This window comes from Salvelinus sp. IW2-2015, linkage group LG36 (genome assembly GCF_002910315.2).
Source record: "Salvelinus sp. IW2-2015 linkage group LG36, ASM291031v2, whole genome shotgun sequence".
Lineage (NCBI taxonomy): Eukaryota > Metazoa > Chordata > Actinopteri > Salmoniformes > Salmonidae > Salvelinus > Salvelinus sp. IW2-2015.
The window spans coordinates 15,072,289-15,084,908 of NC_036875.1; the positions used below are offsets into that span (position 1 = coordinate 15,072,289).

The 12,620-nt window shown below is 40.6% G+C and overlaps 2 protein-coding genes across 4 annotated transcripts; one reads left to right on the forward strand and one right to left on the reverse strand.

Moving 5' to 3' along the window:
- Positions 1 to 2,516: 2,516 nt before the first annotated feature.
- LOC111959529 (ras-related protein Rab-9A) lies at positions 2,517 to 4,843 on the forward strand. 3 transcript variants are annotated; one of them, XM_023981146.3, is made up of 4 exons: positions 2,517 to 2,663; positions 3,222 to 3,270; positions 3,387 to 3,416; positions 3,521 to 4,843. In XM_023981146.3, exon 4 carries the CDS (start codon positions 3,564 to 3,566, stop codon positions 4,167 to 4,169), a length of 606 nt encoding a protein of 201 aa, XP_023836914.1. In that variant the 5' UTR covers positions 2,517 to 2,663; positions 3,222 to 3,270; positions 3,387 to 3,416; positions 3,521 to 3,563; the 3' UTR covers positions 4,170 to 4,843. The 3 variants fall into 3 exon arrangements, with proteins under 3 accessions (XP_023836914.1, XP_070293849.1, XP_023836913.1); XM_070437748.1 differs by having other exon boundaries at positions 2,533 to 2,663; positions 3,137 to 3,270; positions 3,387 to 4,843; XM_023981145.3 differs by lacking the exon at positions 2,517 to 2,663 and having other exon boundaries at positions 3,198 to 3,270.
- Positions 4,844 to 8,407: 3,564 nt separating this feature from the next.
- On the reverse strand, positions 8,408 to 12,571 carry LOC111959619 (trafficking protein particle complex subunit 2). The gene is made up of 5 exons (XM_070437749.1): positions 12,487 to 12,571; positions 12,113 to 12,233; positions 11,693 to 11,839; positions 8,709 to 8,790; positions 8,408 to 8,622 (listed from the first exon to the last, which is right to left on the reverse strand). Exons 2-5 carry the CDS (start codon positions 12,205 to 12,207, stop codon positions 8,524 to 8,526), a joined length of 423 nt encoding a protein of 140 aa, XP_070293850.1. The 5' UTR covers positions 12,208 to 12,233; positions 12,487 to 12,571; the 3' UTR covers positions 8,408 to 8,523.
- Between the last annotated feature and the right edge of the window lie 49 nt (positions 12,572 to 12,620).

Here is a 12,620-nt window from a genome sequence, read left to right on the forward strand (position 1 = left end):
TGAGCGCTGATGAAGATTTCATCAAAAGTGCATTACAGTCCTCCCGAGTGGCGCAGCGGTCTACGGCACTGCATCTGGTACAGGAGGCATCACTACAGTCCCTGGTTTGAATCCAGGGTGTATCACATCCTGCCGTGATTGGGAGTCACATAGGGCGGCACACAATTAGCCCAGCGTCGTCCGGTTTTGGCCGGGGTTGACCATCATTGTACATAAGAATTTGTTCTTAACTGAATTTTAAAAAACTGTGGCTTTGAAATACAATGGCATTCAAAAGGAGGCCAATAACTAGTAGGAAAACCTTTTGTCATTATTTTCATGATGCCAGATTGACTTTAGATGCAGTATAACATTAGATTGTTAGCTAAACTGGAGGGTTTTAGCTAGCTAACATTAGCATTGCTAGCTATTTTTGACAAACTTTGCTGTCTAAAGTAAATTTGACAACATGATAATGCTGGAAAAGTTGTTTCATACTAAATATGACTACTTTAGCAATGTCATCGTATTTCCAGGCACTATAGTGTAATTTAGACAAAACAGTAGTTAAACCTAGTCATTCTGGACGGAGTCTATCACCACTTTAGGGCATCACAATGACGCCGCCGGTAGAGGGCGCCTTGAGAACGTTAACTAGGCAAGTCAGTTAAGAACAACTTCTTATTTACAATGACGGCCTACCCCGGCCAAACCATAACCCGGACGACACTGGGCCAATTGTGCGCCCCCCTACGGGACTCCCAATCATAGCCGGTTGTGATACTGCCTGGAATCAAACCAGGGTCTGTAGTGACGCCTCTAACACTGAGATGCAGTGCCTTAGACCGCTGCGCCACTCGGGAGCCCCATGACGTTACAGAGATGACTTGGAATTAAATAATGAAGTCGTCAAATAAAATAAATGTAACATATACAACAACTGAAATATTTTATTAATGTAAAGTAATGTGAATAAATAATAGTTAATAAGCAGTAAGGGCAGTCACTACCATCATGGGACTTTAATCGCTCAGCACTACTGCTATTGAAATGCTGTTTTCCAAACTCATTCTCACAGAAAGCAACACATGTTCACTTAAAACAAATTAGTGGGGTAGTGGAAAAGCCTTAGGGGCAGTAATTCCAAACCTTTTTCAGTTACTGTACCACCAACTGGATTTTGCTCTGCCTGGAGTACCCCTGAAATACCTTGTGTACATTTTACCAATAGGCCTATATTCAGTAGACCTATGGTCTGTCTCATGAGTCTTCTCAAGTTCCCCCAGGGGTCCTCTGGTCGGCAACCACTGACGTAGTGGAATGTGTTCCATAGACATTGCAAAAGAAAAATTATCTTTAATTGGCCAGTTTTTACTCTTTAATAGACAACACCATGAAAATATTAGGCCTACTACAGACATCAAATCAGCTGTCAGACTGTGTAAAATATGGGCCTACAATGTTAGAAATCATAAATAATCGTAACCAATTTACCAGGCTAATGCTTTATCTTTAACTTTGTCTGTCCTCTGGTCAAAAGTTATGAAAAAAGTAGCTTGATTTTGGTACTGATCTAGTCCTGTCTACCGTGTGTTTATCGCCCTCTGGTGGCTCTGTTTCTGTAATTATCAGAAGTGGTGTTGATTGAGTACTGCAGCTAGCTAGCTATTTACTGGCTAAAACCATAGAAAATGATAGAGACCTCTAGTGGCCAAAAGGCAATTTTAGCATGGGCAACGCCATTGGTATAATAAGAACTAGAGGCTGCGTTCAAGATGTCTGACCGTTGTTTTCAAGGTAATCTACTCACGTTTGCAAACACTGATTCATGGACAGTCTATATCCGGGTAGCACTCAGTGCGCACAGGGAGCAGTGCGAACAGTGACAATGTCACACGTCACCTAAAAACATGGCAAACATTGGATGAAAAAACATTTAACATTGTCGGCCTTCGCAACAATTATTTGAATAATTCAATGGATGTATTGTGAAAAAAGGTGATGACTAAAGTGTCTTATTAGGAATATTCTAATCTGATTTCACTATATGGGAGTGTATAGAAATTGTATTTCTGGGCCGGGCGTCAGTTAAACTGCAGTACCTAAGCAAAACTGTAGCCCCTGAAACTGTGCTTCTAAACAGGAACCCTGGCTCCTTGCATTGAGGGCTTCCACCATTTAATGTAGCCAACTGGGTGGGACTTCCAACTTTATTGGCTGATCCCACCTGGTGACCCTGTTGGAGTCATGTCCAACTGGGTCATCAGGAAAGATCAGCCAATCATAAAGAAAATGTACTACTTTAACGTGGAGATAGCCTCAATACTGGCACAGATGCTATATAGCACAGATACAAAGATGAGTCCTCTATCAATCTCTATGGCTAAAACAGTCACCAGTATAGTTGCATTCGTTTAAATTTGCTTTTTATTATAAATAATATACTATTGTGAACTGAGTGATGAGACTCGAAAATATTTGACAGTACTGTAAAAAGCTCGAGACTTCTTGGGTCACATGAGTGGAAACAGAGGCTTGCCCGCCAACGCAGCCATCAGTGTTGAGCGAGCGAGAGCCAGCTAGTTAACGTTAGCTAACTCCTATCGAAGCCAAACAATTGACAGCTTGAAAAAAAGCTTTTAACTATCACAGTCATTGGATGTGTTCTTCAAAACCTGCCAACGGTAAGGTAACTAAGTGTCTGAAGGTTCAGCTAGCTAACGTTTGCTAAATCGTTTTCAGCATGCTTAATAGCTATAGTAGCTTGGCTAGCTAGCATAACAACGCTAGCTAAATATTGATTGTCATCCAACCTCAGCCTGTTGTGAGGGCGTTGCGCCCTATTTTATTATAAGTTCGTTACAAACAATATTTCACCGCGATTTTTTTTCTTCCGTGTCATAATTACCTAGCTATTTAACTAACGTTAGTTATACAATACTAACTAACATTAGCTAGCTAACTAGTTAGCAATTTAACTTGTTAACTACTGTTAGCAAACAGTAGCTATGACTTGTCAGTTTAACTATGTATCGGTATGTTTTGTAAAAAAGGCTGGTAATATAGACAGCTGTGCAGTCACTGTACTGAATGTTTATGTTATGTAGCTATACTTGAAGGTTCAGTCAACACATTGCTTGCTAATATTTCATTCCAGCTGTTTGAATGTTGACTATGCTTCACATTATAATGACCGACACGAAACAGACACACGTGACTAAGAACCCGGCCATTGTCTGTAGCACATGATCCGGGCCAGCTGAGACCGAGGGAGGATTCAATAATTCACGGGTAAGTCAAGTCTCTTTGGTGAAGGTCAACCACATTTCACCTCTCCCTATTTGTGTAATTTGACTAGTGTTTAGTTGTTGTAAGATATAGTGATAACATTCAAGTGTTTTCCATAGGTTTCAGAATAYCTACACTGAGCAGTAAAGGTAAGTCTAGCTCCTAGACATATACTTTTTAGGTGGAAAAACAGGTTTGAGAAACTTGAAGGCTATTGTGCTACAGTTGTTAGTTACACATTACTGTCCTCAAGGTCCTATTCTCCAGACGAAGAGTCCACGTGTCGTTTAAGAGCCATGACCGCCAAGTCATCCCTGCTGAAAGTCATCCTGCTGGGAGACGGAGGAGTGGGGAAGAGYTCCCTCATGAACCGCTACGTCACCAACAAGTTTGACACGCACCTCTTCCACACCATCGGCGTGGAATTCCTCAACAAGGACCTGGAAGTGGACAGCCGTCTGGTCACCATGCAGATCTGGGACACTGCTGGACAGGAGCGTTTCCGCAGCCTCAGGACTCCCTTCTACCGCGGTTCCGACTGCTGCCTGCTCACCTTCAGCGTGGATGACAACCAGAGCTTCCACAACCTGGCCAACTGGAAAAAGGAGTTCATCTACTACGCTGACGTCAAGGAGCCCGAGAAGTTCCCCTTCGTGGTGCTGGGGAACAAGGTGGATGTGACGGAGAGACAGGTGTCTGCTGAGGATGCTCAACAGTGGTGTCGAGATAATGGCAATCACCCTTACTATGAGACCAGTGCCAAGGATTCCACCAACGTAGCTATAGCCTTTGAGGAGGCGGTGCGGAATGTGCTAGCCATGGAGGAGAGGGCAGACCACCTCATCCCCACAGACACAGTTAACCTCCACAGAAAGCCCCGCTCCAGTGCTTCCTGCTGTTGATATAATGTAGGGCCTACAACCTACAAAGAACTGGAGCTAGGAAGACACACAGGCTTACCAACACTCATGCTCTCTCAAATAACATGTGCAAGCACTGGCTAGTGTCTGTGGATGATAATCCACTGGGCTTATTGGTCTCTGGACTCATTGATGTGAAGAGGGTACTGAAGAATGGTATTATTTGTCAGATTCCAAGAAATGCATTATAATTTCAATCTGCCGTATTTGAATTATATAGTCTTAAAACGTATTACAACAATGTGGTTGCCAGAAATATATTTCCAAAGTTTAATTTCCAATTCATGTCACACTAAGTTCATTTTCTATTTTTTTGTAGAAAGGGTTTCTTACACTGTGACTGAAACCAAGGTTGAGATGTGCTGCCTTACCAGTGAACATATTTGATAGCATTCAAATTGTATTGTAGACCTTATCCAGATATGTGATACTTTAAAAGCAAGTCACTTTAATCAACTGACCTGAATGGGTTAAGAATATACATAATATATTTATAACAACAAATGTTGATAGAGTAATTTATGCAGTATTTTTATTTGATTAAGTTCAAGGTTTACTGTCACTACTTTATTGTAGAGGGAGAAATGTAAGCAGAAATGAAGGCTTATGATTTATTACTGTTTATCATAGGTGCTGAGAATTCTGTACAACTTGCTGGCCTTGCAATATTTGTTCTCAACATACCGTAATTAATGAGTTATCATTATGTAATGGACTCCATGTTTTAACACCTGCACAGAAGGATAAGAGATGAGGAATGTTCAATAAATAGTTGAGTTGGTATCCTATGTGTATGTACTGCATGACATTTTATGCTCACTACCACTAATAGTTTGTAAAGAATTGTTTTTTTCATCATACCAGAATTTCAGTGATCCAATATCTTGGATAATTGTAATTTAGATGGGTGATTAATTAGGTGGATATGACTGAACAAAGTAATATGCTGCATGTACCTCAAATCAAATTGTATTTGTCACATGCTTTGTAAACAGTGAAATGCTTACTTACGGGCCCTTCCTAACAATGCTGAATAAATCTGAGTAGCGATAACTTTGCTATATACACGGGGTACCAGTACTGAGTCGATTTGCAGGGGTACGAGGTAGATATGTACATACAGGTAGGGGTAAAGTGACTAGGCAACAGGATAGATAATAAACATTAGCAGCACTGTATGTAATGAGTCAAGAGTTAGTGCTGCTGTAGAACTGAAGGCCCATGCCAAATCTTTTCAGCTTCTTGAGGGGAATGAGGCACTGTCGTGCTTTCACAACCGGTGTTGGTGTGTGGACCATGTTCATTCCTTAGTGATGTGGACACCAAAGAACTTGAAGCTCTCGACCCGCTCCACTACAGCCCCGTGGATGGGGGTGTGCTCAGCCCTCTGTTTCCTGTAGTCCACGATCAGATCCTTTGTCTTTCTGACATTGGAGAGGTTTTTGTGCTGGCACCATACTACCAGGTCACTGACCTCTTTATAGGCAGTCTCATCATCGTCAGTAATCAGGCCTACCACCGTCATGTCATCAGCAAAACCCACTGCCAGTTTTTCTATGGACATCTAATCTTACATGCATTTTATTTACATTTATGGAGATCAATTTCATTTTCTTACTTGCTAGTTTAGTTTTGATACTAAGACTTTGGATTTCAACAGTTATTGATTTTACAGTGTTGTACATTATCACAAATTCCTCATTCATATTTCATCTAATTCAGGTAGAGTGCTGAGAACACTTTCATATTATTTAGCTACAGCAGTGTTGTCCAGAATGATTGGAATGCAAGTTGAATGGAAAATGTTATTTGAATAAACTGTCCATGAATGAATAATTTCCCCTGAAAACATGTTTGTATTTCTTCCCCACTATGAAAAAACCCCTACAAATTATGAAAATAAACACTTGATATCAGAGTAAGACTTCAGCAGGAAGTCATTGAGAAATGTTTGGTGTGATTGTTGCATTCATAAAGAGCCCATTACAGGCAGACCATTCCCTCAGTCAATTGTCATGCGATTTCAGTTTAGCAGAAATTGATTGGTGAATCAACATTACTTTGTACGGCACAAACATGTGAACCAGTGAATTATTTGGAACAAGATCACCAGAGGAAATCCCCAAATTATGTTAATGATAGTATTTAATCAGAGAAACTGGACAGTGAGTCAGAACATTTCACAAACCTCATGAATGAATGGCTTAGTTTACATGGGCAGCCTAATTCTGATATTCTGCCAACAATGGGTCTTTTGACCAATCAGAGCAGATCTCATCAGAATTGGGCTACCTGTGTAAACTCACCCTACATCGATTTAACTAGCTCTCAAGAACCCAAGGGGGGGTATAACCAGCTTACAGTCGGCCACCCTTTTGGCTTCTCAGCCAATGGTACGGACCACAGCTGCCTCCATGTGAACTACAATCCAGACGCTCTGTTTCAAAGCAAATACGCCTCAATTGTAATGCATTTTTGGAAACCTTTGGAACTTAACTTTCATACAAGCAAGAAAGAATCTTTCAAATACAAAAAGGTACACTTACTTTGCGCAGTTTAGCAAAGTTGCAGCCGGCTACGACACATGCCACTCCAGATTTTGAGTGTTCCACAAAATACAGCCGGGTGCAACTTTCCTGAACTGCGTACGTTGTGTTTTTTGTATTTGAAAAATTATTTCTCGCTTATATGAAAGGTTGCAAATGTTTCCAAAACTATTGTGTGCAGGGCATAGTTGCATTTGCACAGAGCATTTGGGCAGCGCCAGAGAATTCCCCTAAGGCGGCATGCTTTGTGAATGTTTAACATTACCGTCTTTTGCATGGGCTAGTGTTTAACAAGCTCATTCAAGTTCAGAGAAAAGCCTCATACAAACCTTGTCATTATTATCAAACTTGCAAACAACATTCTGGTGGCACTCACACATACACTACATTACCAAAAGTAGGTGGACACCTGATCGTCGAACATCTCGTTCCAAAATCATGGTCATTAATATGGAGTTGGTCCCCCCTTTGCTGGACTCAAGAAGATAGGCTACATTCTAGCTGCTGTAACAGCCTCCAATCTTCTGGGAAGGCTTTCCACTATATGTTGGAACATTGAACGCAGCAGCCACAAGAGCATTAGTGAGGTCGGGCACTGATGTTGGGCGATTAGGTCTGGCTCGCAGTCGGTGTTCCAATTCATCCCAAAGGGATTTCATGGGGCTGAGGTCAGGGCTCTGTGCAGGCCAGTCAAGTTCTTCCACACTGATCTCAAAAATCCATTTCTCTATGGACCTCGCTTTGTGCACAGGGGCATTGTCATGATGAAACAGGCAATGGTCTATCCCAAACTGTTGCCACAAAGTTGGAAGCACAGAATCGTCTAGAATGTCATTGTATGCTGTACCATTAAGATTTATCTTCTCTGGAACTAAGGGACCTGGCCCAAACCATTATYCCTTATCCACCAAACTTTGCAGTTGGCACTATGCATTTTAGGCAGGTAGCATTTTCCTGGCATCCGCGAAACCCAGATTAGTCCGTCTGATTTTGAAGCGCGATTCATCACTCCAGAGAACGCTTTTCCACTGCTCCAGAATCCAATGGAGGCGAGCTTTACACCACTCCAGCCGATGCTTGGCATTGCACATGGTGATCTTAGGCTTGTGTGCAGCTGCTCAGCCATGAAAACCCCTTTCATTAAGCTCCCGACAAACAGTTAGGAACTCGGTAGTGAGTGTTGCAACCTAGGAGACAATTTTTACACGCTTCAGCACTCGGCGGTCCCTTTCAGTGAGCTTGTGTGGCCTACCACTTCACGGCTGAGCCATTGTTGCTCCTAGACTTTCCCACTTCACAATAACAGCACTTGAACAGTTGACCTGCGCAGCTCTAGCAGGGCAGAAATTTGACAAACTGGCTTGTTAGAAAGGTGGCATCCTATGATGGTGCCACATTGAAAGTCACTGAGCTCTTCAGTAAGGCCATTCTACTGCAAATGTTAGCTATGGAGATTGCATGGCTGTGTGCTCGATTTTATACACCTGTCAAAAAATGGGTGTGGCTGAAATTGCCGAATCGACAAATTTGAAGGGGTGTCCACATACTTTTGTAAATATATATATAGTGTACCATCCATTCATTATGCAACAATGTTCCATGCTTACAATAGCTTTTATACAGTGGTTGGGAAGTATCAGTAATACATACTGAATTTATAAGACATACAACAGGTGATCATAGACAAATTATTTTTATATTATGTATGTCTTAAAACATATTTCAACTGGAAACTGCACACAATGAAGACATTAAAAAAGCTACACAACCATGTTGTCCAGGTTAGTTCATCAGCTCAAGAGGTGCTTCTTTCCAAGGAACTGTACTTTCCTGTCAAATGCCGTCGACCGGATTGGAGCATTGGTTTCATAGAAAGGATTCATTGCAAACTGGAAAAGAGCACAGAATAATGAACAAGAATAAATCAGAATATGAATTATACATGAATATACTGTTTATAGAAAGGATAACTCACCTTAATGTATAAATCATACACGTCATTGAAGAAGTTTTTGATTCCATCTTCTTGTCGTACATCATGAAGCATGATGAATCTCATATGTGATGGAGATGGTTAAGGGAAAAATGGAACACACACACACACACACGAACACACTAATTATTTGTCTGAGCCCTTTGTAACAATGACGATTTGTTGAATTCAACACTGTAGACATAATATTTATGTTTTGTTGCAATGTTTCCAGAGGGCTATATAGGTCTCTGTGGATTTGTGGTTGGTGTCCGCCCTGAAATTTGTAGGTTGTGGGTTCAATCCCCAGTCAAGTCTTGATTTTATTACGATCCCCATTAGCTGATGCCAATGGCGACAGCTAGTCTTACTGGGGTCCGACACATAGCAAAAAATACATTACAGACAATATTTTTAAATGTATGTAAAGTATTTTAACATGTAGTGTGTGTGTGCAGCTCTCAGTTACATATACATGTCAGTACATACACACAAAAAGTAGGTCACATGAGGGAGAGGCGTTGTGACGTGAGGTGTTGCTTTATTTTTTTAAACCAGGTTTGCTGTTCACTTTCTCTATATGAGATGGAAGGGAGTTCCATGCAATAATGGCTCTGTATAATACTGTATGTTTGCTTGAAATTGTTCTGGACCTGGGGACTATGAAAAGACACCAGGTGGCATGTCTGATGGGGTAAGTGTGTGTGTCAGTGCAGTGTGTAAGTTGACTATGCAAACTATTTGGAACTTCCAACACATTAATATTTCTTATAAAAACAAGAAACGATGCAGTCAGTTTTTCCTCAACTCTTAGTCAAGAGAAACTGGCATGCATACTATTGATATTCGCCCTCAGATTACAATGAAGAGCAAAACATGCCACTGTTCTGGGCCAGCTGCAGCTTAACTAAGTCTTTCTTTGCAGCACTTGACCATATGACTGAACAATAAGATTAAATAAAGATTAAACTAGAGGATACAGGACCTGCTTTGCGGAGTGTGGTGTCAAAAAAGCAGAACATCTCTTTATCACAGACAGACCTCTCCCCATCTTTACAACCATTGAATCAATATGTTTTGACCATGACAGTTTACAATCAAAGGTAACAAGTCTCCTAATTAAGTCTCCTCAACTTGCTCAACAGCCACACCATTCATTACTAAATCCCAAAGACAAAAAAAACAGGACCCAGTGGTTCTCTGCCTGGCACTCAATATTGGGAGTATGTCCCTGTGATAGACTAGCATCCTATGTAGAGTTGAATTGTAGCTGTTGAATCAAGCTGCAGAAACAGGAGATATGCTCCTGCACTATGGACTGTTCTGGCTCAGACAAGGCTACTTACTTACAGTTGAAGTCGGAAGTTTACACACACCGTAGCCAAATAAATTTGAACTCAGTTTCACAATTCCTGACATTTAATCATAGTAAAAATTCCCTGTCTTAGGTCAGTTAGGATCACCACTTTATTTTAAGAATGTGAAATGTCAGAATAATAGTAGCAGAGAAAATGATTTATTTCAGCTTTCATTTCTTTCATCACATTCCCAGTGGGTCAGAAGTTTACATACACTCAATTAGTATTTGGTAGCATTGCCTTTAAATTGTTTAACTTGGGTCAAACATTTTGGGTAGCCTTCCACAAGCTTCCCACAATAAATTGGGTAAATTTTGGCCCATTCCTCCTGACAGAGCTGGTGTAACTGAGTCAGGTTTGTAGGCCTCCTTACTCGCACACACTTTTTCAGTTCTGCCCACATTTTCTATAGGATTGAGGTCAGGGCTTTGTGATGGCCACTCCAATACCTTGACTTTGTTGTCATTAAGCCATTTTGCCACACATTTGGAAGTATGCTTGGGGTCATTGTCCATTTGGAAGACCCATTTGCGACCAAGCTTTAACTTCCTGACTGATGTCTTGAGATGTTGCTTCAATGTATCCACATAATTTTCCTGCCTCATGATGCCATCTATTTTGTGAAGTGCACCAGTCCCTCCTGCAGCAAAGCACCCCAAAACATGATGCTGCCACCCCCGTGCTTCACGGTTAGGATGGTGTTCAAGCATCACCCTTTTTCCTCCACACATAACGATGGTCATTATGGCCAAACAGTTATATTTTTCTTTTATCAGAACAGAGGACATTTCTCCAAAAAATACGATCTTTGTCCCCATGTGCATTTGCAAACCGTARTCTGGCTTTTTTAATGGAGGTTTTGGAGCAGTGGCTTCTTCATTGTGGAGCTGCCTTTCAGGTTATGTCGATATAGGATTCGTTTTACTGTGGATATAGATACTTTTGTACCTGTTTCCTCCAGCAACTTCACAAGGTCCTTTGCTATTGTTCTGGGAATGATTTGCACTTTTCGCACCAAAGTATGTTCATCTCTAGGAGACAGAACGCGTCTCCTTCCTGAGTGGTATGACGGATGCGTGGTCCCATGGTGTTTATACTTGCGTACTATTGTTTGTACAGATGAACGTGGTACCTTCAGGCGTTTGGAAATTGCTCCCAAGGATGAACCAGACTTGTGGAGGTCTACAATCTTTTTCTGAGGTCTTGGCTGATTTTAAAAATTTTCCCATGATGTCAAGCAAAGAGGCACTGAGTTTGAAGGTAAACCTTGAAATACATCCACAGGTACACCTCCAATTGACTCAAATGATGTCAATTAGCATATCAGAAGCTTCTAAAGCCATCACATAATTTTCTGGAATGTTCCAAGCTGTTTAAAGGCACAGTCAGCTTAGTGTATGTAAACTTCTGACCCTCTGGAAGTGAAATAATCTGTCTGTAAACAATTGTTGGAAAAATTACTTGTGTCATGCACAAAGTAGATGTCCTAACCGACTTGCCGAAACTATAGTTTGTTAACAAGAAATTTGTGGAATGGTTGAAAAACGAGTGTTAATGACTCCAACCTAAGTGTATGTAAACTTCCGACTTCAACTGTATCTGTAGGTATTGGGTAAAAGCTAGAAAAAGATATGTCCTGCAGTGACAAAGGCAGAGACGAACCACTCGTTGAACTTGTCCACAGTTTTCAGGTACATGTTGTTAGACAGCCACATGTTTTCATCCACCAAATCGAGGGCTGCATGAGCAATGAACTGGTTCAGATGCCGGTGGTCATCCTGTTTACATATAAGAGACAAAAATGGTAATTGAGTGGGCATTACAGTATCCTCTTCTTTTTACTGGATGTAGACCAATATCTCAATACATCGTTTTATAGGCTAGCTGCCCCTTTAGACAGTTATCAGGAACACACATATACACGTGTATGTATGTATGTATGTATGTATGTATGTATGTATGTATGTATGTATGTATGTATGTATGTATGTATGTATTACACACATATATAAATCTATATATTATGTTGAGTATATCATAACGATACATTCCTTTGACTCAGCTTTACCAGCAGGCAAGAATTCCATTTCAAAGACAGGATTATCATGATGCCCAACCATGACAAAATAGAAACTCCCAGACATGTTTCTTTCCAGCAATCTGCAATTTTCTGTGTGAACAGAAATATATACACATTATTGGATAGTAGTAATATGGACACTGTACTTAAATCCTTAACTAGCTAGCTAAGTTAGCTTGTAACTAACGTTAACGTAGCTAGCGTGCTGCAAATACGTGATTATCGTCAAGCTAAACACATTGAAGCGAACTACAAAAGTCTTAATTGTCATAAAGATCCTATAGGTATGTGCATTTACCTCTAAAGCAATGGTTTTAATTTGATAAATCAAATGTGTATTTACCTGTTAAAAACGAGCCTCTCCTTTCCGTAATAACGTCGCTGTTTGATAACGACTTGAAAAGTTGAATATAAAATAAATTTGCAATGAAAAGGGATTTAGTAATTTTGTATATCTTATATTACATTTTATGTATA